Source organism: Pimephales promelas, chromosome 16 (genome assembly GCF_988280905.1).
Source record: "Pimephales promelas chromosome 16, fPimPro1.hap1.1, whole genome shotgun sequence".
Taxonomy (NCBI): domain Eukaryota; kingdom Metazoa; phylum Chordata; class Actinopteri; order Cypriniformes; family Leuciscidae; genus Pimephales; species Pimephales promelas.
Window position 1 is genome coordinate 31,914,493 of NC_142784.1, and position 26,357 is coordinate 31,940,849.

Sequence of the window (26,357 nt, forward strand, 5' to 3'; positions counted from 1 at the left end):
CGTATGATGGAAGTGAAGCCGAATGGAAATCAACATGCCGAATGTAGTAGATCAAGATTACATTCATATTACACATAATCATAATATTTATAACATACTTTTCTAGCAGCTGGTATATGTCAGATAATACGACTGCATTGAACCCATTTAAAATAACTGAAGATCTTAAAGATTGTATTATTGTATTTGATCACAGAATGTTTGGAATTACACCACTAAATACATTTAGTGTAATGTATCTCCACCGTCTCGTACTGTTGCTGTTTCCTGTCATACTGGGGCAGAAATGTCATAAAAATAACAAAAGTGACCCGAAAATTCAAGGTGTATGGTGGGAAGAAAAAAACCCGAACTGAACTGTCTTTCTAATTATATTATATAGGATCAAGTCATGCACGTATCATAAAATCAATCAACATATGAAAGCAAATATGCTGTATATATATTTGCAATATATATCTCTGCAGGACAGTGGCCCTCGAATACTGGAGTTGCCCATCCCTGATCGCATTTTTTACATAATAATATAATCCCTATTTTCACCTCATTCATTATATGCTCATGAAAAAACAAAAAAAAACTACGTTATTAATAATAAATAAAAATTGTTTTATTTATATGTTAATCACCTATCAATGTGTTTTTTATGTTTTACCCCTCAGTTTAAAGCAGCTAGAGTGACGTCACTCACATTGCGCATGCTCAGTTGGATGCCCCGCCTTCAGAGAAAATATCGAGGAGATTCCTGAGCTGCTCCAGGATTTACTGACGAAAAACTGTTTTTGAGGTATGAAAGTATATTTTTCTTGAGTTTTTTTTTTTTTTTTAAACTTGTCACTATTTTTGTGATTGAGTTAAAACTTATATGGTTTAAATGAGTGATATGGTAACTTTAAGTTAGTATGGTTACCATGGAGGTAGCCTTGTTTAGCTAGCACATGAGGTTTTATACACGAACGGGAAAGGTTGCAAAAACTGTTGCAACTGTTCATATACAATGCATAAATAAATAAATAAACAGACCACATAGCAGTATTTTCAACAAAAAATAAATAAATAAATAAATAAAATATCTATGTAATCTATCTGATCACATCTGAAATCTGTGTGACTGTTAAAGATGGAGTTTATTAAAGAGGAGATTGAAGACACGACTGATCCAGAACCATCCAGAATAAAACATGAAGAAACTGAGGAACAAATAGGTTGGTGAACATTCTTGATTCTTCAATAATTCTGTGAATTAAAGCAGTATATGGATGATACATGCATACAAACGTTCACAACCTTTTTATTAAGCAGTTTTAATTATATAAACATGAGCGTCATATAATCATATAAACATGATCATAATAAACTGACCGTTGAACATCAATGATCTGGGGTGAGCTGGAGTGTCTTTTTGGTCACTTTTAGAGTGAAAATCTAAAGAAAATTATATAGATATGTGTTTAGAAAGATATATACAGATATGGTTCTGTTTGGTAAGAGCCCTAAAACAGGGACATTTTTTGAATATGATATTGAATACGTAAAATAACAATGAACATTATAAATTCAAATTATAACATGTTATAGTGACCTCAATCAACCAAAAAATAACCAAAACAAATGTGTTAAATTTTTATATTTCTTCTGTTTTATTATACAACTAAAAGAGCCTGGGTCAAATTGACCCCAAGGAACACAGATGCTACAAAATGTGTACGGGACTTTGTAAACATAAAATTAACCTGGTAATATTTTTTCAGAGTTGTCTCCATTAAATTAGGAAAAGTCATTAAATCTGACGCAAAAAAAAAGATGTTTTTACAGACGTTAAACATTCAATGGGGTCAAATTGGAGGGTTAAATAAATGAAAGAAGGATTTACTATGTTTTGCTTCTGATATAAACATTTAGATTAACCATGCCATTCTCATTAATAGAGTTAAACAGACTACATGAAATTACTGAGAAGTTACAATATATATATATATATATATATATATATATTCAGTAAATAGAAATGCATATTTGTTGTGGATGCAATGCTTTTGAACACTTTCCCTCTGGCATGCTGTGTTTTAATGTTTTAACTTGCTAATCATGATAATAGCAGATTGTCTGAGAAAATAGTTGCATGCAAAAAATACACAACCATGTCTATCTGTTTCCATTAAAATATCAATTAATTAAAAATACTATTTGGCCAGTGGAAAAGATTGAGAAAATCTTTCTGTGAAATGTATTTTACACTATTTGATTTATTCGTTCAAAAACAAGGCAAGGATATAGGCTACTAAAAATAATAATAATCATTTGTTGTGACACGGCACATCTGCATTTCATATTTTCCTAACGTCTTGTACCTTAACATGGTATCACACGAATATGCAAATGATATGCAGATGAGGATATGCATATTTACACTAGGCGTTGTAATCTCCATATATGGTTATTTCGGGGAGGAGACGCATGTGCGCACAATCTCCGGCTGACTGGGATCTATAAAGTGAATTTTGCGCAGGTTCTGGCGTACGAACGGTTTTATAAATGTGAATATTTTTGGGCGTACGCCATTTTTGGCTTTCGGACGCATGTACACTTTTAGTAAGGATCCTACGCACAGTTTTATAAATGAGACCCCTGATACTTTATACTCGCACAGACAGAAACCTGAAGTCTTGATTTCTGTTAAATGTTCACTCCTGTAAATGTATTCTCCTTAAACAAATTCTTAATGTTTATTTCAGAGAAAGTGGAAGTGAGACACAAACTAAATGAAGTAAAGAAACACTGTGACTTCAAAACTGAAGGAACAAAAGTCAAAAAGCGGCACTCCTGCTCACAGTGTGGAAAGAGTTTCAGACAAAAAGGAGACCTTAACAGACACATAAGAATTCACACTGGAGAAAAACCATTCAACTGTGATCAGTGTGGTAAAGATTTTATTTCTTCATCAAGTCTAAAATCACACCTGTTAGTTCATTCAGATGAGAAGCCTTATGTGTGTTCTCTCTGTGGAAAGAGTTTTCCTCGACTTAACAGTTTTAAACTACACCAGAAAACACACAATGAAGTGAGAGATCATGTGTGTGACTGTGGGAAGAGCTTTACTAGATCTGCCCAACTGAAACAGCACCAAATAATTCATTATGGAGAAAAACCTTACAAGTGCTCATACTGTGACAAGAGTTTCACTCGGTCTGGAACCCTGAAATCACACGAGCGAATTCACACTGGAGAGAAGCCGTATCAGTGTCCTCAGTGTGAGAAGAGTTTCAAAGATCCGAAAGGTTTGATTCATCATCTGCGCATTCATTCTGGAGAAAAACCATTCAACTGTGATCAGTGCTGGAAAGGTTTTATTTCATCATCACAACTAAATAGTCACCTAATAGTTCATTCAGATGAGAAGCCTTATGTGTGTTCTGTCTGTGGAAAGAGTTTTTCACGACTCGTATGTTGTAAACTGCACCAGAAAACACATGATGAAGTGAGAGATTATATGTGTGACTGTGGGAAGAGCTTTACTACATCTGCCTTTCTGAAAAAGCACCAAAGAATTCATACTGTAGAAAACCCTTACAAGTGCTCATACTGTGACAAGAGTTTCACTCAGTCTGAATCTCTGAAAAATCATGAGCGAATTCACACTGGAGAGAAGCCGTACCACTGTACTCAGTGTGACAAGAGTTTCACTCGGTCTGGATACCTGATATATCACAAGCGAACTCATACTGGAGAAAAACCTTACAAGTGCTCATATTGTGACGAGAGTTTCACTCATTCTGGACACCTGAAATATCATGAGCGAATTCACACTGGAGAGAAGCCGTACCACTGTACTCAGTGTGAGAAGAGTTTCAGAAGTTCATCAAACCTTTATGCTCATGTGAAAAAATGTTGCAAGTGAGCAAAAATAGTTTTCATGTCAAATGCATTTGTGTAAATTCTCAAGTTTATACTGAAAGCAGAGTATTGTGTTGTACTATTATCTCATTGTAATATTCGGACCAATCAGTGTTCTGCAGTGGCCTGACTTCGTCATACTCATATTCTAGTGAGAATTAGTCTGAAACTCCTCTGTATGGCTTTGATTATGAGACGTGTCGTAACCGAACCAGGAAAAAAACAAACTCTGCACTCAATTGGATAGTCGGTAAACCTACAACCAATCAGAGCAACGCAGTAAGTCAGCTACTTTGCATAGCGCAGTTTTCAACTACAGAACTTATTTATTTTAGAAGTTAAATAACGAGTGTCACTTCTTTTACTTGGTCCTCCATGAGTGCCACCAAAGGAGAAACCACAACGACCACAGGCTTTTCATTACGTCCCATCTTCTTAGCGACCGTAAGAGCCAGCTGAAGTTACACTTTTCCCGAATCATGTTGGAAGGACGCCAAAAATATGTTTCCGATCGACAAATGCCTTGATTGCAGTTCTCTGTTTGTCTATTGAAATGAATGCGCTGTCGTTTTATTTTACAACAGACGCGACAGCGGAATCTATACATCTCAATTCCCCAGCTACAGTCATCTTTGACACGCGCTCTTTGATAACGTGATGATTACATCCCTGCAGATCACCTGTCCATCATCGTTTAAAGCCCGCCCTGGCAATTTGTTTGGCCCGATCATTTTTTGACTGATCATAATTTCTCCTCAATCGATCGAGTCCAGACCGAACTTCCCGACCAAAAAAATGTTGTGGGCGGAGTTCGGACTGGCATCCAGGCTAGTTCTATTTCGTTCTTACTGACCGCCAGAGGCAGTGCTTCCCACTGAATATTATCTCTCTTGCTCATGCTCAGGTCGAGTCTAATAACAACAAAGTCATCACATGACCAGGTACGTCATGGGGATCCCCTCTACTTAACCCCGTGACATCCTGCAACCTGCCTCTTTAATCTTCTCGCATACGTGCAGATTGCAGGTCGAAGAGAAAAATACTTTAATTCAGAATACTTGGATTCCGTCTTTCACAGCCTCGTAACAAGCAGTATTGTTGGAGCCGCGCGTTGTGCGTCCTCCAGAGGCTGCGGCGGATTGAAGACAAACTTACCTTGCTGGAAACTACTGTTTATTCCGGTCGCTGCCAGAGCGCGGTAAGTTGTTTATAAACACCGGATATTGTTTCTGGATGAAACGGGTATCTAAAAGTGGCATCTCAGAGTGGTTTCGCTCCAAAGAAAAGCCATATAGTGATTAATTATTTATCACGAGCAATAAGAGTGTGTGCGCTCCAGGAACAACAATATATAGACTATATATATATTGTTTTTTCATTACAGACCAACAGCGTTCTCTGCAGTTGGTTGTAGTCATATTGAGCATTCAATTAGGTAAGTAGTTTTTAGATCACAAAGTCTTACAATTGCACATATAGCATGTAGCTATAACATATATGTACATACAGTTCATTGGTTTTTGTTTTTTGTTTCTTATATAGGTGTATTTCAAGCAGTTGCGTTAAATACGAGTGTTTTCGCTCTGTTTTCTGTACTGCTACCTACCTGTCCTAAAAAAAAAAAAAAAAAAAAAAAAAAAAAAAAAAAATTTCGGTATCTTGCCATTATAGAATTGTTGTGGCTCACAGAGTGTTCTCGCTCGGCCTTGAATAAAGCACTGCGGTGGCAGTATGGAACAGCTTAGCCTGACGTGCACTGTGTGCAGGGCCACTTTACAGCAGGACGATGGACATGACTGCTGTCCATCCTGTTTAGGCTTGGAACATTTGAAGCAGGGCCTCACTGAGGATGCCTGTATGAATTGTAGCACCATGTCCTGGGAGTGGAGAACTTCCAGACTAGGTGCAGTAGAGGCACTCTTGACCTCAGAGGCCCCTCGGCAGGGGAAAGTGTCGGCTAAACGGAAAAGGGTGGAAACGGTGAGTGTCTCCACCAGTAAGAGACATAGAGAGGATGCTTTAACCAATAGAGTGGAGGTGTTGACCTCAGAGTTTGCCCAGATTAAATCTTTGATTCTAAATCTGCAACCAAGAGAGGCACCATCACCGATGTTGAGAAATTCAAGTAGCGGACTGCCTGTTCCTGAGGAGGATAGGCTGTCCACGGCAGCCTCTCAAAACCAGTTTAGGGAGGAGGTAAATGAGGAGTTCTTGTCAGGAAGACATTCTAACTTCTCTCATGATGACTCTCAGAACACGACACAGGGTTCAGCTGAAGGGGTAGAACCGGATCAGGATGTGGTGAGACAAGCCCTCCAGATTGCGTTGGCACGCTTGAGCCTGGACACTGCCCCTACAGTGGTAGCTCCCTCCAGTGCCTTTTTCAGAGGAACGGCAAAACCTTCTGCTCTTAGCATTCCCCCATCCAAAGATTATATCGAGGAACTACAGAAGTGCTGGGCTAATCCCAAGTCACTTACTCATCATACCACAGCAAGCAGAGCCTTGGCAGCAATGCACGAACCAGACTCTTATGGCCTGGGTCAGATGCCAAAAGTGGATCCATTTATCGCCTCTTTTATCATATCACCAGAGGAGGCTTGGAGACCGAATGCTCGCTGCCCACGACCTCAGTGCAGAATCACGGACGACCTTCTTAGTCAAGCGTACAATACTGCAGCACGCATGGGTCGCATAGGGAATTCACTCTCTCATCTTATGCTGGCATTATCCCAGTCTCTCCAACCTATTGGGGGTGATCCATCAGTCCAAATACTAAGCGATGCATCATTGCAAGCATTTGCATTCATGTCAAGAGAGTTGGGTAGACTCATGTCAACACTCACTCAGGCACGCCGGCAAGTATGGCTGGCACAGTCCCCATTGTCAGAGGCCTGTAGGAGAACACTTCGTGACCTCCCTGTAGTCCCAGGACAACTGTTTGGACCAGCGGCACAGCAAACTCTGGAACAGAGTATTCAGACGAATAAGACTAGACAGCAGCTGGCAGACCTAAGAGGAACTCCACCATCGCAAATTAGACAAGGGTATGGGGGACGGTATCCTACTCGCTCTCAACCTTTAGTTCGTTCTGGTGCTGTTCAGAGGAGCCAGCCAAGGCAACTAGATCAGCATGTGCAGTACCCCAGAGCACGAGGACAACAATTATTTCGAGCTCCAAGGGGCAGGACGCCGGGTCAGCGCCCCCCCAGAGACAATAAAGCCCAGGCTCGCAGGGCATGAAGTCCTGGGGCCAACCGTCGGACATTTTTCACGCCAGCAGCTCAATTTCTGGAAAGAAAACACCTCAGACCCTTGGGTGATAGCAACGCTATCGCAAGGGTACAGGCTGCAATTCCGACGGCGGGCCCCTGCTTTCAATGGGGTCAAGATGACGACTGTCAAAGACTCCAACAGCTCACTGGCATTGTCAAGACAAGTAGCCGAACTACTGGAAAAGGACGCCATAGAACCAGTAAAGTGGTTAGCACGGCTAAATGGGTTTTACTCAGTGTACTACATAATCCCGAAAAAAGATGGCGGCGTAAGGCCCATTCTCGACCTTCGTGGCCTCAATCAGTACCTCAAGGTTTTACCATTCCACATGCTATGCACAACGGAAGTCCTTCAGGCGGTAAGACCACTACAATGGTTCACCACAATAGATCTGAAGGATGCTTATTTTCATATTCCAATTGCACCGCAACACAGACCCTTTCTCCGCTTTGCATTTCAAGGCCAGGTCTATCAGTTCCGAGTCCTACCATTTGGACTGTCCCTGTCCCCTCGGGTGTTCACCAGGTGCGTAGCAGCAGCGCTGTCTCCAATACAAGCCAGGGGGGTACAGGTGCTTCCCTACCTGGACGACTGGCTCATCTGTGCTCCATCTCGAGAGCAGGCAACAGAACACTCCAATCTGCTGATTGCCCATGTCACTCAGTTGGGTCTCAGGGTGAATTTCAGCAAGAGTCAGCTGATACCATGTCAGTCGGTGAAATTCATAGGCATCACTCTAGACTCGAGATCAATGAAGGCATTCCCATCACCTCAGAGGGTGGACAGCATATTGCTCTTACTCCGGCGTTTTCGGAAACAGATCAAGCTGCCATTCAGAACGGTCCTCAGATTGATGGGCATGCTAGCGGCAGCAGCTGCCTTGATACCACTGGGCCTACTTTCCTTGCGCCCTTATCAGAGATGGGTAAACAGTCTTCACTTGAACCCCACATGGCACAGGAGCCGACTGGTCAAAGTTACAGAACGATGCCTCCTTACCTTGATACAATGGAAAAAGAGGTCATTCCTGACGAAAGGGGTAGCTCTGGGTGTGATTCCCTCTCGCCGGGAGATAATACAGACAGATGCTTCACTGAGTGGCTGGGGGGCAGTGTGGCAGCACAGGATGATCAGGGGGTTATGGAAGCCCGAGCAAGCCACAAGAGACATAAATACCCTGGAGCTCCAGGCAGTGCAATTAGCTCTGAAACATTTTGCGCCGGCCCTAAAGAATCGCCATATTCTCATCAGAACAGACAATACATCGGTGGTATATCATATCAACCATCAAGGCGGCACGAGGTCCAGTCAGTCTTTGAGAGTGGCACAAGACCTCCTGACATGGGCCTTCCCTCGATTCGCAAGCGTCAGGGCAATGCATATACCAGGAGTGTCGAATGTGGTGGCAGACTTCTTGTCTCGCCACAAACCTTTGCCAGGAGAATGGAGACTCAATCCAGAAGTTGTTCAGATGATTTGGCGACAATTTGGCAAAGCACAGGTGGATCTGTTTGCCTCAGAAACCTCAACCCACTGCCCCCTGTGGTTCTCCTGGACAGAAAAGTCCAGCCCGTTGGGTCAGGATGCGTTAGCACATGCCTGGCCAAGTCTTCTACTCTATGCCTTTCCTCCGAACCCCTTAATTCTGCCAACTCTCCACAGAATTCTTCAAGGGAACCACAGAATGCTCCTAGTGGCACCGAACTGGCCAGGGAGACATTGGTTTCCAATGTTATGCCAGCTTCTCAATGGGGAGCCCTGGAGCCTACCCAGGAGGCAGGACCTGCTCCTTCAGTTGCAGGGGCAGATTTGGCACCCAAACCCAGATCGGTTACATCTCTGTGTCTGGCCGCTGAAGAGCCAGAATTACTGTTGAAGTCTTGCGATGTTAAGGTGCAAAACACAATCCTGAATTCTAGAGCACCTTCCACCAGGAATATCTATGCTTGCAGGTGGAAGATTTTCACTGATTGGTGTGCACCAAGGAGTTTGGTCCCAGACCACTGCCCAGTAACAATGGTATTGTGTTTTCTGCAGTCCCTGCTAGACAATAACAGGGCTCCCTCTACCCTAAAGGTATATGTGGCTGCAATTTTTGCCCAGCATGTAAAAGTAGATGGTCAGTCACTAGGGTCACATATTCTAATCACCCGCTTTCTGAAAGGTGCTCAGCGATTGCACCCTGCTCCATCGGTGAGAGTACCCGCATGGGACCTCAGTCTGGTTTTAAGATCACTTACACAACACCCATTTGAGCCAATGGAGCATTGTGACCTGAAGTGGCTTTCAATGAAGACTGTATTCCTTTTGGCGATAGCGTCAGCCAAACGTGTGGGTGAGCTCCACGCATTGTCAACTAATATGTCCTGTATGCGTTGGAATGCGGATGGGACAATGGTGACATTGTGGCCTAACCCCTCATTCCTACCCAAGAGGCTCCCAACATCATTTAGGAATCAACCAATTGAGTTGGTAGCACTTAATCGGTCGGTGTCTGACACACAAGAGCGCAATCCAGTGGAACAAGTATGTCCAGTGCGAGCCCTTTGGGGCTATCTGAGTGCCACAGAGAAACTGCGGCGGTCGGACCAACTCTTTCTCTGCTACGGCGGGCCAAGAAAAGGGCAGCCTCTGTCAAAGCAGAGGTTGTCACACTGGGTGGTGGAGGTCATTGAACAGGCATATAAGGAAAACGACTTGACTGTGCCAGCCGGCATAAAATGCCATTCGACAAGAAGTATCTCAACATCTTGGGCAGCATTAAAAGGTGTACCTCTAATGGACATTTGTGCAGCGGCTAATTGGTCATCTACTGATACCTTTTCCAGATACTACAGGGTTAATGTGGCAGCCCCGGGTGCTCTGGAAGCGGCAGTCCTCTTGGGACCTTCAACTTCAACTTAAGGTTAGGAGTAGCCTCCTCGTGACCTTGTTGTTATGAGTCATCCAGTGGGAAGCACTGCCTCTGGCGGTCAGTAAGAACGAAATAGAACGAGAGTTACGACTGTAACTACGGTTCTATGAGTTCTGGATGACCGCCAGAGCACCCTGTCACTCGGAGTCTCGCGAGAAGATTCTGTAGAGGCAGGTTGCAGGATGTCACGGGGTTAAGTAGAGGGGATCCCCATGACGTACCTGGTCATGTGATGACTTTGTTGTTATTAGACTCGACCTGAGCATGAGCAAGAGAGATAATATTCAGTGGGAAGCACTGCCTCTGGCGGTCATCCAGAACTCATAGAACCGTAGTTACAGTCGTAACTCTCGTTCTGCAGTGTTTACTCGTCACATTCTAGTATCGGTACGGATCGCTTGGAACCTTTTTCTGATTTCTAATAAATATGAGAAATGAAACGGAAATATCTTGCCTTGAGTAATCTGTTTAATGAACACAGAGAATGAGTTATATAGTTTTAATCACATTAACGAGTTTAAACATTAATCTTAATACTGTGATAAAAATGTGTGGCGGTATTATTGTCAACAAAATGATCAGGTCAAAGATTAAAATTTCATAAATAAAAAATCATTAATTCTTTGCTCAAGGTCAGGAGAAGAACTGTCTAAACTTGTTAAACCATCTAAATCAGCAACATGTCACAATTACCAGTTTATCATCCAGCTCTTCACTACATTTCCCAGCATCCTCCTTGACCCACACCTGCACCTCCTTCACAATCACCATCACCTGCATGTTATCAATCCCCATGGACACTTATGATCATCACAGAAGTTCCCTTCTGTTCAGTCAGTCTTTATCCGTTCTACTTATGCCCCGTTCACACCGCAAGTCTTAATACTCAATTCTGATTTTTTGCTCAGATCAGATTATTGGTTTGGCTGTTCACGCATACCTTTAAAAATATGGCCTATATGTGATTCCAATGTGAACTGTTTGCATGTTTCAAACTAACCCGCATGCGCAAAAGAATAATAACAATGACATCATACGCTGCAGGCGGTTGCATGAATGTTCATGTGGTTAATATGGAGGAAGTAATATTTACGCTTTTATTTCTAAATATCTGTGTAATGGAAGCTGTAAAATTAATGAGCAGGTGATGAGGAGGAGGAGGAGAAGAACGAAGAGAAAGAAAGCAAAATTGGCTATTTATTAATTAGCCCATATATTAATTAGGTCTAACACCTCACTCTCCCTCCATTGACTCACTCCATCACTGTTCTCCATATGTATTCGAGTTTTTAATGTTATTGTCTGTGTCTGTTGTTTCAGGTCAGTGCTTACTCGCCGGCGCGTAATTGTGTCAAATGTCGATGTAGATTAACGTCAGAGTCACATTAAATCCGCCTTGCCAGACTGATCTCATGAAGTCATGTTGGCCTTGCGTAATACTAAAAATGACTGTCCATTGAATGTAATTGTATGCGTTCTGCTGTGCCAAATTAATAAATTTAGGTCCAAATATCGCTTCTGTTACAAAACATGGAACCTTGAGACTCAGACCTTTCTGATAATGTGTTTGTCAAGACTAGAAAAGGTTTTGATCATAAATTATGATGGGCAATGAAAAAGTATGGCAAAGTATGTGTATGAATTCCGGTACCATTTATTACCATTGAGTGACATCTCAACCATTTGGTAGAGGCTGATATTTAACAAAAATTATGGGATGTGTTGGGGAAAAAAATACATTGCGTGTGGTTATAGCAACATAAGGAGATAAGAAATGCAGCAAAAAAAAAACAAAAAAAAAAACATTTCCATCACTTTTTTTCTTGGTACGGACTTCAAAGGGTTAACGTAGCTAGAGTGATCTCACTCACACTGCGCATGCTCAGTTGGATACCCCGCCTTCAGAGAAAATATCGAGGAGATTCCTGAGCTGCTGCAGGATTTATTGACGAAAAACTATTTTTAAGGTATGAAAGTATTTCTTTCTTTAAACTGTTTTTGTTAATCTGTTGTCACTGTTTTTGTGATTGAGCTCAACTTATATGGTTTAAATGAGTGATATGGTAACTTTAAGCTAGTATGGTTAGCATGTAGCAAGGTAGCCTTGTTTAGCTAGCACATGAGGTTTTATAAAACTGACACCAACGGGAACGGTTGCAAAAACTGTTGCAACTGTTCACGTACAATGCATAAATAAATAAACAGGCCGCGTAGTTAATTTTTTTTTTTACTTGAATATTAGGGCACGCTTTGGATACAGCCCAGAAAGTAACGTTACTGTGTAATTAAGAGTAATTTCTGTAATTCTAGCGTACTTATAGAGTACTTACATTTAAGTATTAGGGAGCAATATGTTACGTTTTGGGGAATAAATGGCTAGCAACCAGGAGAAGAATTAAAAAATAAATGTATACTCTAAGTAATTAAAGCACTAAGGGTACTTCACTATTATTCACTACTATTTCTACTATTACATTTTACATTTGGGAAATATTTAGTGATCAAATAATCTGTGTACCTTTTTGTAATAATTACTGTATCTTTTTTTAAAATGACAGGGTACATATCTATGCATTTCTTTAAAAAAATTATTATTATTATTTTAATAGCATAAGTGCAGATGTTTATGTTTGGGCTAACATGTTTTAAGGCAAGAAAAACTGGAAAACATAAAAACACTGGAAAATATATCTGGTTTCATGTGGTTCCAGAGTAAGTGGTGCTTATGTAATAAATAAAGGTTTCCGAGTCAGTGATATAAGGTTGTGTTTATGCATTTTTACCCAATAACTACATGGAACAAGAGGGTAACAAACACCACTTTAATTTACAGCCCGCAATGTCACACTTACCCTGTAACTATATGAAACAAGAGTGTAACAACAAGCACCACTACAAGAAACAAGAGCATCTTTTCCCAATATTTAAGCAAAAGTTGCAATAGTTTTTGTTTTCAGTGCACTTTTGTTAAAAGATTACTTTTTTTACTGTGTGTGTGTGTGTATATATATATGTACATGTATATGTGTGTGTGTGTGTGTGTGTGTGTGTGTGTGTGTGTGTGTGTGTGTGTGTGTGTGTACCCTGTACTGGTTCACCATTATTTTAAAAAGGTATGTTCTTGCTAAATTGCTCCCAAATGTAAGATTGTTATATCATAAACAGTAGAATAAGTACCCCTTAGTTCTATAATACTTACAGTATAAATATATTTTTTTAATTCTCCTGGTTAGGAGGGGTTGTTATTCCCCAAACTTACAAAAATATTGTTCCCTTATACTTATATTGTAAGTATGTTTTAGGTACACTATAAATACCGCAGGTTACGCTTTAAAAACGTTTTAATTGAGCAGTATTTTCTGGGCTGTAATCTAAAGCTATATAGTTCAATGCATAAATGAATAAAAAACAAACCACATAACAGTATTTTAACAGTATTTTAACAAGTTTTTACTGAAATATTATATGGTTCATTAAGTATTCCAGTATAAATTCAGTAACTTATCTCTGATTTTTCCAGATCTGGTCCTGTGGGCGTCAGTATCACACAGTGATCACAGTTCACTCCTGCAGTGAAGCCCCTCCCACAACAATTCACCAATAAATACTGGGAAAATTCCCATCATCCTACAAGAGAAGGACAAACTCCAGGAGTAGCAGCTGAAATCTGTGTGACTGTTAAAGATGGAGTTTATTAAAGAGGAGATTGAAGACACGACTGATCCAGAACCATCCAGAATAAAACATGAAGATACTGAGGAACAAATAGGTTGGTGTCCATTCTTGATTCTTTAATAATTCTGTGAATAATAAGCAGTATATGGATGATAAATGCATATAAATGTTCACAACCTTTTTATTAAGCAGTTTTAATCAAATAAACATGACAGAACTGGCCGTTGAACATCAATGAGCTGGAGTGTCTTTTTGGTCACTTTTAGAGCGAAAATATAAAGAATATACATAGATATAGAAAGATATATACAGATATGGTTATGTTTAGTAAGAGCCCTAAAACAGGGACATTTTTTGAGTTTAAGACTGGAAAACTGGTTAAAGAGAAAATATCTGACCAGTGCCCTCTAAAGACAAATGGCACTGCTTGCAAATTAACATTTGACACCCTACCCCCTTTTCTCTGAACATCTTATCTGCATCTTCGCTCTCTCTCTCAGTCAATAACACTGAAAACTCACTCAAGAATATGGTTTTAATGTGAATGTGATAATCTTTAAGGAGTGTTTTGAATCATTTTGATGGTCTCAGGGTGACTGGTAATAATGTCTCATTCCCAAAGAAGTAAATAAAAAGGTAATAAGGTTTTTAAGAAGTTTAGGAATAACTGTTACACAAAGGAGTGTGGTCTCTAGGGACTCCAAATGTGTAAATGCTAATTTCCACTGTTCTAAGCTCCTTCCCCCAGTAAACATGGCTGGGAATACAGTAAATTTCCACTGGAACTTGCATATGAAATGAGGTCTGGTTATAAAGGGAGATGTAACAAGAGTTTGGGGCTGCCTTTCTGTATTCAGATCAGCCCATGATGTTGTGTCTATGCTCAGCTCATGTAATATGTTGGGTAAAGTTCTTTGTTCTTTGAAACATTTAACGGTTTGCATTGATTATCTTGTGGAATTATAATAATACATTTACCTGACATAATAAATTGTTATATTTGGCTATTCTAACAGACTTTGACTTTATTTTCATTAGAGTTAAAAGGAATAGTCAAGCATTAACTACTAAATGATGCACAGATATCATTGATAAACCCTTTTCATTTTATGGAGTCGGATGAAACGAGTTAATACATAAGATTAAATGTATTGCATTTAATTAAACATCACTTTGTCATGGAAAAGACTTGAAACCTTCACCACGAATCGAACCCCGCCATCTGGCCCTTTTTACATGAGTATAATATTGTATATGTAAAATTACAATGAACATTATAAATTCAAATTATAACATGTTATAGTGACCTCAATCAACCAAAAAAATAACAAACAAATGTGTTAAATTTTTAATATTTCTTCTGTTTTATTATACAACTAAAAGAGCCTGGCTCAAATTGACCCCAAGGAACACAGATGCTACAAAATGTGTTCAGGACTTTGAAAAAATATTAGCAGGTTAATTTTATGTTTACAGAGTTGTCCCCATTAAATTAGGAAAAGTCATTAAATCTGAAGCAAAAAAATAATATGTTTTTACAGACATTAAACATTGAATGGGGTCAAATTGACCCCAAGGATAATAGGGGGGTTAAATAAATGAAAGATATAAACTATGTTTTGCTTCTGATCTAAACATTTAGGTTATACATGCCATTCTCATTAATAGAGTTAAACAGACTACATGAAATTACTGAGAAGTTACAATATATATATATATATATATTCAAAAAATAGAAATGCATATTTTTTTGTGGATGCAATGCTTTTGAACACTTTCCCTCTGGCATGCTGTGTTTTAATGTTTTAACTTGCTAATCATGATAATAGCACATTGTCTGAGAAAATAGTTCCATGCAAATAATACACAACCATGTCTATCTGTTTCCATTAAAATATCAATTAATTAAAAATACTATTTGGCCAGTGGAAAAGATTGAGAAAATCTTTCTGTGAAATGTATTTTACACTATTTGATTTATTCGTTCAAAAACAAGGCAAGGATATAGGCTACTAAAAAATAATAATAATCATTTGTTGTGACACGGCACATCTGTATTTCATATTTTCCTAACGTCTTGTACCGTAACATGGTATCACATGAATTAACCCTTTATGACCTGCCATAGAACAGTTCCACCAGAGTATATCTTTCTATTTTTACATGCTGTGCTGTCATTCTTTTGAGCATTTTCACATGCCATACATCAAAATAATCCTTACTTTCTCTACTTGAAGGCTATGTTTGTAATAAATCAATAGTACCTAGATAAATATCTCAAAAATGCAATAAACAAAAAGAAAAACAATTTTTTTGAAAAAAAATCTCCATATTTTATTCAATACAAAAAAATGATAAATGTAAACCTCAAACTTGTCAATGAGAAAAATGTGCATAAAACAGTTTAAAACTATACAGAATTGATTTGAACTGTTTACATCAATTAGTTTTTAAGATACACTCATTTAAAAAAGGGGAGTAAAATGCCATATGTAAAATATTCAATTACATTTGTGGTCAAACAGATAACATTTTGCTTTTGAACATTGATTGAACATTGAATTGGTTAGAATATAAATTAAATAGACCCTGTCAGAACAATTAATAATAAAATAAATATAAAATAAATAAATAAAGGCGATGAGCAGAAGGAATTCGGTGCGTCCGTGTACTTTCATTTTGACATAACATTGCGCGCATGCGCACACGTGTGTGTGTGTGTGTGTGGGGGGGGGGGATTGCGTGTGTGTGTGAATGTGCTTGTATTTGCGAGTGTATAAACGAGAAAGAAATGATAGAATGAAGCAATGGTAAAAAGACAATAATGATAAGAAGGAACATATAGCAGATGGGAGTCAAGTGCGAGTCAAACCTATTATATATTCAGTCAAACGCATGGCCAAAAGACGCTGCTTCTGACGTCACTACATGCGACACAAGCTGGGGTCAAAGTGCACAGGAAGTGATGTCGTGATCAGTCCATGGATCCGTCATCGGAAGACGCAACTACCAATTGCGGATCTATAGCACATGTGTGCAAAGACGTGCAATGCATTTTTGTGTGTTTTTTTGGAAACGCGCATTATTACAGACTCATTAGAGGGTGGAAACCGCGCAACATGAGCATGTTGAGGCTTGATCTGCCATGTGCACCGAACGTGATACCTCAATGCGCCATCGGAAGGCGTTACTATCAATCGCAGATCTACAGATCATGTGTGCAAAGACGTGCAATGCATTTTTGTGATTTTTTTGAGAAACGCATTTTGCGCATTTTGTACAGACTCATTAGAGGGTGAAAACAACGCAACATGCGCATGTTGGAGGCTTGATCTGACAATTTTACATCTCTGGTTTTGTATGCAAAAAGAATGATTGAGCTAGCTACTTGGTTTCAGTTTCTATAGGCTGTTAAACAGACACACGCAAACCGGAGCGCCGACGCTCCCGTCGGTCTTAAAGGGTTAATAATCATATGCAAATGAAATTAGAGCCCGACCGATAAAGGATTTTGAAGGCCGATACCGATACAAATATTTTTGGGTTTTAAAATCCGATATTCCGATATATCGGCCGATATTTTATTTATTTTTATTTTTTTAACTGGACAGTCACAAACTGATAGTCACAAATTTTGTCTTGCTTATTTGAGTTAACATAACTGATGGGGATGTTCTTTTAATTGTTATTCAAGCAATGTATGTATCGTGACCAACTCAACGAGTGTTGCCAACAGGGACAGTGTAGAGTGCCCTCTGGTGGACAAACTATACAACTCCAACACTCGTGACATGTTTCAAGCGTGTTTCGTCTGTTTTTATTTAATTTTTTAAATATTCATTTATCGGCCATTATAACTGCCGATACCGATAGTTTGGAAAATGCTTAATATCGGCCGATAATATCGGTCTGCCGATAATATCGGTCTGCCGATATATCGGTCTGGCTCTAAATGAAATGCAGATGAGGATATGCATGTTTAAACTAGGTGTAGTGGCAGTGGCACCTATTGTGCGTTTAATTCTTCTGAACCTTCTGTTTCTTCTGTTCTTCTGTCGTCTGTTCTCCACCTTTTGAAGTCAGTCAAATTGTAACCAGTATTTGAAACACGAGCAAACCACGATCTTCCTTTTAAATGTTTACTTCTAAAACATAATACAAAAGCTGTTACATGGTACGCACGGTCAAAAAACTGTGTTGCTTCCAACGTCTCTAACTTCAAACTGAAACACATCCAATCACTTGCGTTATGACAAGTGCGATCTGACTGGAAGCTCAAAATAATGAAATTTAATCAGATTAAATATATATAATATACTATATTATATACTATATAGATACTAAATATACATTTTAAATCCAAAAATAAGTAAAATAATAATTCTTATAAATCTTCATCAAATATTTTCTTGCTGTTTTTACTAAATTATTATATCAGATGAACTAATCCCTATGTGGCTCTTACACTAAGCGTTGTAAGCTCCATATACGGTTATTTCGGGGAGGAGACGCATGTGCGCACAATCTCCGGCTGACTGGGATCTATAAAGTGAATTCTGCGCAGGTTCTGGCGTACGAACGGTTTTATCAATCTGAATATTTTTGGGCGTACACCATTTTTGGCTTTTTTATAAATGAGACCCCTGATACTTTATACTCACACAGACAGAAACCTGAAGTCTTGATTTCTGTTAAATGTTCACTCCTGTAAATGTATTCTCCTTAAACAGATTCTTAATGTTTATTTCAGAGAAAGTGGAAGTGAGACACAAACTAAATGAAGTAAAGAAACACTGTGACTTCAAAACTCAAGGAACAAAAGTCAAAAAGCGGCACTCCTGCTCACAGTGTGGAAAGAGTTTCAGACAAAAAAGAAACCTGAACACACACATGAGAATTCACACTGGAGAGAAACTATTCAACTGTGATCAGTGTGGTAAAGATTTTATTTCATCATCACAACTAAAATCACACCTAACAGTTCATTCAGATGAGAAGCCTTATGTGTGTTCTTTCTGTGGAAAGAGTTTTTCATGGCTGGACAGTTTTAAACGGCACCAGAAAACACATGATGAAGTGAGAGATCATGTGTGTGACTGTGGGAAGAGCTTCACTACAGCTTCTGGTCTGAAAAAGCACCAAAGAATTCATACTGGAGAAAAACCTTACAAGTGCTCATACTGTGACAAGAGTTTCACTCGGTCTGGAAACCTGAAATATCACGAACGATTTCACACTGGAGAGAAGCCGTACTACTGTACTCAGTGTGGGAAGAGTTTCAGAGATTCAACAAGTTTGACATATCATCTGCGCATTCATTCTGGAGAAAAAACATTCAACTGTGATCAGTGTGGTAAAGATTTTATTTCATCATCAAATCTAACGAGACACCTGAAAGTTCATTCAGATGAGAAGCCTTATGTGTGTTCTCTCTGTGGAAAGAGTTTTTCATGGCTGAACAATTTTAAACGGCACCAGAAAACACATGATGAAGTGAAAGATCATGTGTGTGACTGTGGGAATAGATTTACTACATCTGCCTGTCTGAAACAGCACCAAAGAATTCATACTGGAGAAAAACCTTACAAGTGCTCATACTGTGACAAGAGTTTCAATCAGTCTGGATCTCTGAAATATCATGAGCGAGTTCATACTGGAGAGAAGCCGTACTACTGTAGTCAATGTGGGAAGAGTTTCAGAAGTTCATCAAACCTTTATACTCATGTGACAAAATGTTGCTCGTGAGAAATTAGTTTTCATGTCAAATGCATTCATGTAAATTTTCTGAGATAAAATATGGAGTTTATACTGAAAGCAGAGTGTTGTGTCGTACTATTATCTCATTGTAATATTCTGACCAATCAGTGTTCTGCAGTGTTTACTCGTCACATTCTAGTATCGGTACGGATCGCTTGGAACCTTTTTCTGATGATAAATATGAGAAATGAAACAGAAACATCTTGCCTTGAGTAATCTGTTTAATGAACACAGAGAATGAGTTATATAGTTTTAATCACATTAATGAGTTTAAACATTAATCTTAATACTGTGATAAGAATGTGTGCACTGTAAAATAATATTTTCAAGATTTGTTATCACAACATATTTTCTTTTGTCAAATCAACTTAAATAATTTATTTAGTTGAGATAACTTATTATTTTGAGTTTCTAATGATTCAATTAATTTCCTTCATTGTATTAACTCACTTTTTCCAGTTCAATGAACTTAACATTTTAAGGCAACCCAGGTTACTTACTTTTTTAAATTAAACCAACAATATTTTTTTACAAGTATTATTGTCAACAAAATGATCAGGTCTTACTTCTGCAGTAAGTTGTGCAAATATAAAGGATTTACAGGTCAAACATTAAATATTCATTAAAAAAAACTTTGAAAAAAAACATTAATTATTTGCTCAAGGTCAGGAGAAGAACTGTCTAAACTTGTTAAACCATCTAAATCAGAAACATGTCACAATTACAATTATCATCCAGCTCCTCACTACATTTCCCAGCATCCTCCTTGGCCCACACCTGCACCTCCTTCACAATCACCATCACCTGCATGTCATCAATCCCCATGGACACTTATGATCATCACAGAAGTTCCCTTCTATTCAGTCAGTCTTTGTCCGATCTACTTAGTATCCAGTGTATCCAACACTTCTTCTAACATGGATGTCAGAAACAAATAAATCACACCAGCCATGTGAACTGTTTTTGGTGAAATTTTGCAAGCAAAGCATAATTTTTTTACATAGTACACTGTAAGAGCCTTAACTTTACAAAATTATGTTACTTGGTGCTATGAAAAAACTAAAATATGTTTTTAATAATTTTTCAAAAACATGCTCAACCAAATGGTTGATTTGGCACATAATGGTTAATTGCCCCCCCCCCCCCCCTTTTTGAGAATTACATTACAATACATTATTAAAACATGGTTGTAATTCAAGTATGCTTTGGAATAAAGACCTTAGTTTAGTCTTGTTGTAAAGAAAACACTCAGCAAATTATTGCTGAAGTAAAAGCACTTCAAAAAATAAAAGTATGTAAAAGTTATGGAAGTTTAAAATTTACATTAAATCAAATATATTGTACTAAATATTTTTATATAAAATATATATTTTACAAAATATTTTTTTTCTTATAAAAATACTATAAAATCAAAGCCATATATCTAACCAAGTTGTGTTCCAAATTTGAAGTTGATATCACAAAAATTGAAGTTCTCATGAGATTTTGTTTAGGTGTAATACCAAAAATGACATTCCATTTAATGTAATTGTATGCGTTCTGCTGTAACAAATTAATATATTTCTGTCCAAATATCACTTCACTTCTGTTACAAAATATGGAACCTTGAGACTTAGACCTGTCATGATAATGTGTTTGTCAAGACTAGAAAGGTTTTGGTCATAAATTATGATGGGCAATGAAAAAGTATGGCAAAGTATGTGTATGAATTCCGGTACCATTTATTACCATTAAGTGACATCTCAACCATTTGGTAGAGGCTGATATTTTAAAAGTTATGGGATGTGTTAAAAAAATACATTGAGTGTGGTTACTAGCAACATAAGGAGATAAGAAATGCAAAAAAAAAAAAAAAAAAAAAAAATCACTTTTTTTCTTGGTACGGACTTCAAAGGGTTAAAGTAGCTAGAGTGATGTCACTCACACTGCGCATGCTCAGTTGGATGCCCCGCCTTCAGAGAAAATATCGAGGAGATTCCTGAGCTGCTGCAGGATTTATTGACGAAAAACTATTTATGAGGTATGAAAGTATTTTTTTTCTTTAAACTGTTTTTGTTAAACTGTTGTCACTGTTTTTGTGATTGAGCTCAAACTTATATGGTTTAAATGAGTGATATGGTAATAGTAGTATGGTTAGCATGTAGCAAGGTAGCCTTGTTTAGCTAGCACATGAGGTTTTATAAAACTGACACGAACGGGAAAGGTTGCAAAAACTGTTGCAACTGTTCACGTACAATGCATAAATAAATAAACAGGCCACATAGTTAAAAAAAAAAATTAATACGTTTTTACTTGAATATTAGGTAACACTTTGGATACAGCCCAGAAAGTACTGTGTAATTAAGAGGAGTTTCTGTAATTCTAGTGTACCTATAAAGTACTTACATTTAAGTATTAGGGAGCAATAGCCTATGTAACGTTTGGGGGAATAAATGGCTAACAACCAGGAGAATAATTAAAAAATAAATGTATACTGTAAGTAATTAAATTATTCACTATTATTTCTACTATTACATCTTACTTTTGGGAAATATTTAGTGATAAAATAATCTGTGTACCTTTTTGTAATAATTACTGTATCTTTTTTTAAATGACAGGGTACATATCTATGCATTTCTTTTAAAAAAATATTTTTTTTTTTTCAATAGCATAAGTGCAGATGTTTATGTTTGGGCTAACATGTTTAAGGCAAGAAAAGCTGGAAAACATAAAAACATACACTGGAAAATATATCTGGTTTCATGTGGTTACAGGGTAAGTGATGCTTGTGTAATAAATAAAGGTTTCCGAGTCAGTGATATAAGGTTGTGTGTGTATGCATTTTTACCCAATAACTACATGGAACAAGAGGGTAACAAACACCACTTTAATTTACAGCCCGCAATGTCACACTTCCCTGTAACTATATGAAACAAGAGCGTAACAAGCACCACTACAAGAAACAAGAGGATCTTTTCTCAATATTTAAGCAAAAGTTGCAATAGTTTTTGTTTGAAGTACACTTTTGTTAAAAGATTACTTTTTTTACTAAATGTGTGTATGTGTGTGTACCCTGTACTGGTTCACCATTATTTAAAAAAGGTATGTTCTTGCTAAATTGCTCCCAAATATAAGATTGTTTTATCATAAATAGTAGAATAAGTACCCCTTAGTTCTATAATACTTACAGTATAATTTTTTTTTAATTATCCTGGTTGTTACCCCTTTATTCCCCAAACTTACAAAAATATTGTTCCCTTATACACTTATATTGTAAGTATGTTTTGGGTACACTATAAATACCGAAGGTTACGCTTTAAAAACGTTTTAATTACGCAGTATTTTCCGGGCTGTAATCTAAAGCTATATAGTTCAATGCATAAATGAATAAAAAACAAACCACATAACAGTATTTTAAACATTTTTTGAATACGTTTTTACTGAAATATTATATAGTTCATTAAGTATTCCAGTGTAAATTCAGTAACTTATCTTTGATTTTTCCAGATCTGGTCCTGTGGGCGTCAGTATCACACAGTGGGCGTCAGTATCACACAGTGATCACAGTTCACACCTGCAGTGAAGCCCCTCCCACAACAATTCACCAATAAACACTGGGAATATTCCCATCATCCTACAAGAGAAGGACAAACTCCAGGAGTAGCAGCTGAAATCTGTGTGACTGTTAAAGATGGAGTTTATTATTAAAGAGGAGATTGAAGACATGAGTGATCCAGAACCATCCAGAATAAAACATGAAGAAACTGAGGAACAAATAGGTTGGTGAACATTCTTGATTCAATCTTCAATAATTCTGTGAATTAAAGCAGTATATGGATGATACATGCATACAAATGTTCACAACCTTTTTATTAAGCAGTTTTAATTATATAAACATGAGCGTCATATAATCATATAAACATGATCATAATAAACTGACCGTTGAACATCAATGATCTGGGGTGAGCTGGAGTGTCTTTTTGGTCACTTTTAGAGCGAAAATCTAAAGAAAATTATATATATATAGATATGTGTTTTGAAAGATATATACAGATATGGTTATGTTTGGTAAGAGCCCTAAAACGGACATTTTTTGAGTATAATATTGAATATGTAAAATTACAATGAACATTCAAATTCAAATTATAACATGTTATAGTGACCTCAATCAACCAAAAAATAACCAAAACAAATGTGTTAAATTTTAATTTTTCTTCTGTTTTATTATACAACTAAAAGAGCCTGGGTCAAATTGACCCCAAGGAACATAGATGCTACAAAATGTGTTCAGGACTTTGAAAAAAATATTAGCAGGTTAATTTTATGTTTATAGAGTTGTCCCCATTAAATTAGGAAAAGTCATTAAATCTGAAGCAAAAAAATAATATGTTATTACAGACGTTAAACATTGAATGGGGTCAAATTGACCCCAAGGATAATAGGAGGGTTAAATAAATGAAAGATATAAACTATGTTTTGCTTCTGATATAAACATTTAGGTTATACATGCCATTCTCATTAATGGAGTTAAACGAACTACATGAAATTACTGAGAAGTTACAATATAAATATATATATATATATATTCAATAAATAGAAATGCATATTTTTTTGTGGATGCAATGCTTTTGAACACTTTCCCTCTGGCATGCTGTGTTTTAATGTTTTAACTTGCTAATCATGATAATAGCAGATTGTCTGAGAAAATAGTTCCATGCAAATAATACACAACCATGTCTATCTGTTTCCATTAAAAATATCAATTTACTAAAAATACTATTTGGCCAGTGGAAAAGATTGAGAAAATCTTTCTGTGAAATGTATTTTACACTATTTGATTTATTCGTTCAAAAACAAGGCAAGGATATAGGCTACTAAAAAATAATAATAATCATTTGTTGTGACACGGCACATCTGTATTTCATATTTTCCTAACGTCTAGTACCTTAACATGGTATCACATGAATTAATAATCATATGCAAATGATATGCAGATGAGGATATGCATATTTAAACTAGGCGTTGTAAGCTCCGTATACGGTTATTTCGGGGAGGAGACGCATGTGCGCACAATCTCCGGCTGACTGGGATCTATAAAGTGAATTCTGCGCAGGTTCTGGCGTACGAACGGTTTTATAAATCGGAATATTTTTGGGCGTACGCCATTTTTGGCTTTCGGACGCTTGTACACTTTTAGTAAGGATCCTACGCACTGTTTTATAAATGAGACCCCTGATACTTTATACTCACACAGACGTCTTGATTTCTGTTAAATGTTCACTCCTGTAAAATCCTGAAACAGATTCTCAATGTTTATTTCAGAGACAGTGGAAGTGAGACACAAACTAAATGAAGTCAAGAAACACTGTGACTTCAAAACTGAAGGAACAAAAGTCAAAAAGCGGCACTCCTGCTCACAGTGTGGAAAGAGTTTCTCACAGAAAGGAAACCTTAACACACACATGAGAATTCACACTGGAGAAAAACCATTCAACTGTGATCAGTGTGGTAAAGATTTTACTTCATCATCAGATCTAAAACAACACCTGCTCGTTCATTCAGATGAGAAGCCTTATGTGTGTTCTCTCTGTGGAAAGAGGTTTTCAGGGCTGAAGACTTTTAAACGGCACCAGAAAATGCATGAAGTGAGAGATCATGTGTGTTGTGACTGTGGGAAGAGCTTTATTACATCTTGTCATCTGAAACAGCACCAAAGAACTCATACTGGAGAAAAACCTTACAAGTGCTTATACTGTGACAAAAGATTCAGTCATTCTGAAACCCTGAAATATCATGAGCGAATTCACACTGGAGAAAAACCATTTAACTGTGATCAGTGTGGTAAAGATTTTATTTCATCATCACATTTAAATAGTCACCTAATAGTTCATTCAGATGAGAGGCCTTATGTGTGTTCTCTCTGTGGAAAGAGTTATTCACGAATGGAATGTTTTAAACTGCACCAGAAAACACACACCGGTGTGAAAGATCATGTGTGTTGTGACTGTGGGAAGAGCTTTATTGCAGCTGCCTGTCTGAAAAAGCACCAAAGAATTCATACTGGAGAAAAACCTTACAAGTGCTCATACTGTGACAAGAGTTTCACTTATTCTGAATCTCTGAAATATCATGAGCGAATTCACACTGGAGAGAAGCCGTACGAATGTATTCAGTGTGAGAAGACTTTCAGAAGTTCATCAAGCCTTTATGCTCATGTGAAAAAATGTTGCAAGTGAGCAAAAATAGTTTTCATGTCAAATACATTCGTGTAAATTCTCAAGTTTGTACTGAAAGCAGAGTATTGTGTCGTACTATTATCTCATTGTAATATTCGGACCAATCAGTGTTCTGCAGTGTTTACACATCGTAAGTTATGACCATAACTATGGATCTATGAGACCGAACAACGGTCTTACCTTGAATGACGCCATTCTACTAGCTCTCCTCGAGACCTAATGTAAACAATGTCAGATGACTGATCCCAAGTGGTTGGTTCCCTATAAAACATCCGGATGAACCGAACACTTCCTCTTTGCCTGGAACGTCCCAGTTCATCCCAAGTGACCCCTGATCGGTTGTTGTCTTTGCGTTAATGTAAACTTGAATTTTCACATTTACTCTACTTGGACTCATGTTTATGTTTATTTTAGACCAGATTGAAGTGATGGAGCAAAAACACAAACTGAATGAAGTGGAGGAGAAACATCAAGGAACAAAAGCCAAAAAGCTGCACTCCTGCTCTCAGTGTGGAAAGAGTTTCCAAAATCAACGAAACCTTAACAGACACATGATAATTCACACTGGAGTGAAACCGTATCCATGCACTCAGTGTGGAAAGAGTTATGCTGGTGAATCAGGTCTC

The 26,357-nt window shown here is 37.7% G+C and overlaps 2 protein-coding genes across 3 annotated transcripts; both read left to right on the forward strand.

Annotated features, from left to right (window-relative positions):
• Positions 1 to 699: 699 nt before the first annotated feature.
• On the forward strand, positions 700 to 4,724 carry LOC148973396 (uncharacterized). Of its 2 annotated transcripts, XM_089120712.1 has the most exons (3): positions 700 to 787; positions 1,121 to 1,205; positions 2,736 to 4,724. In XM_089120712.1, the coding sequence occupies exons 2-3, from the start codon at positions 1,121 to 1,123 to the stop codon at positions 3,896 to 3,898; spliced, it is 1,248 nt and encodes a 415-aa protein (XP_088976838.1). In that variant the 5' UTR covers positions 700 to 787; the 3' UTR covers positions 3,899 to 4,724. The 2 variants fall into 2 exon arrangements, with proteins under 2 accessions (XP_088976838.1, XP_088976839.1); XM_089120713.1 differs by lacking the exon at positions 700 to 787 and having other exon boundaries at positions 1,096 to 1,205.
• A 7,197-nt stretch (positions 4,725 to 11,921) lies between these two features.
• On the forward strand, positions 11,922 to 26,236 carry LOC120470792 (uncharacterized). Its single transcript, XM_039660456.2, has 5 exons — positions 11,922 to 12,051; positions 13,605 to 13,853; positions 18,510 to 19,460; positions 24,851 to 25,727; positions 26,146 to 26,236. Exons 2-5 carry the CDS (start codon positions 13,769 to 13,771, stop codon positions 26,153 to 26,155), a joined length of 1,923 nt encoding a protein of 640 aa, XP_039516390.2. The 5' UTR covers positions 11,922 to 12,051; positions 13,605 to 13,768; the 3' UTR covers positions 26,156 to 26,236.
• The last annotated feature ends 121 nt before the right edge of the window (positions 26,237 to 26,357 follow it).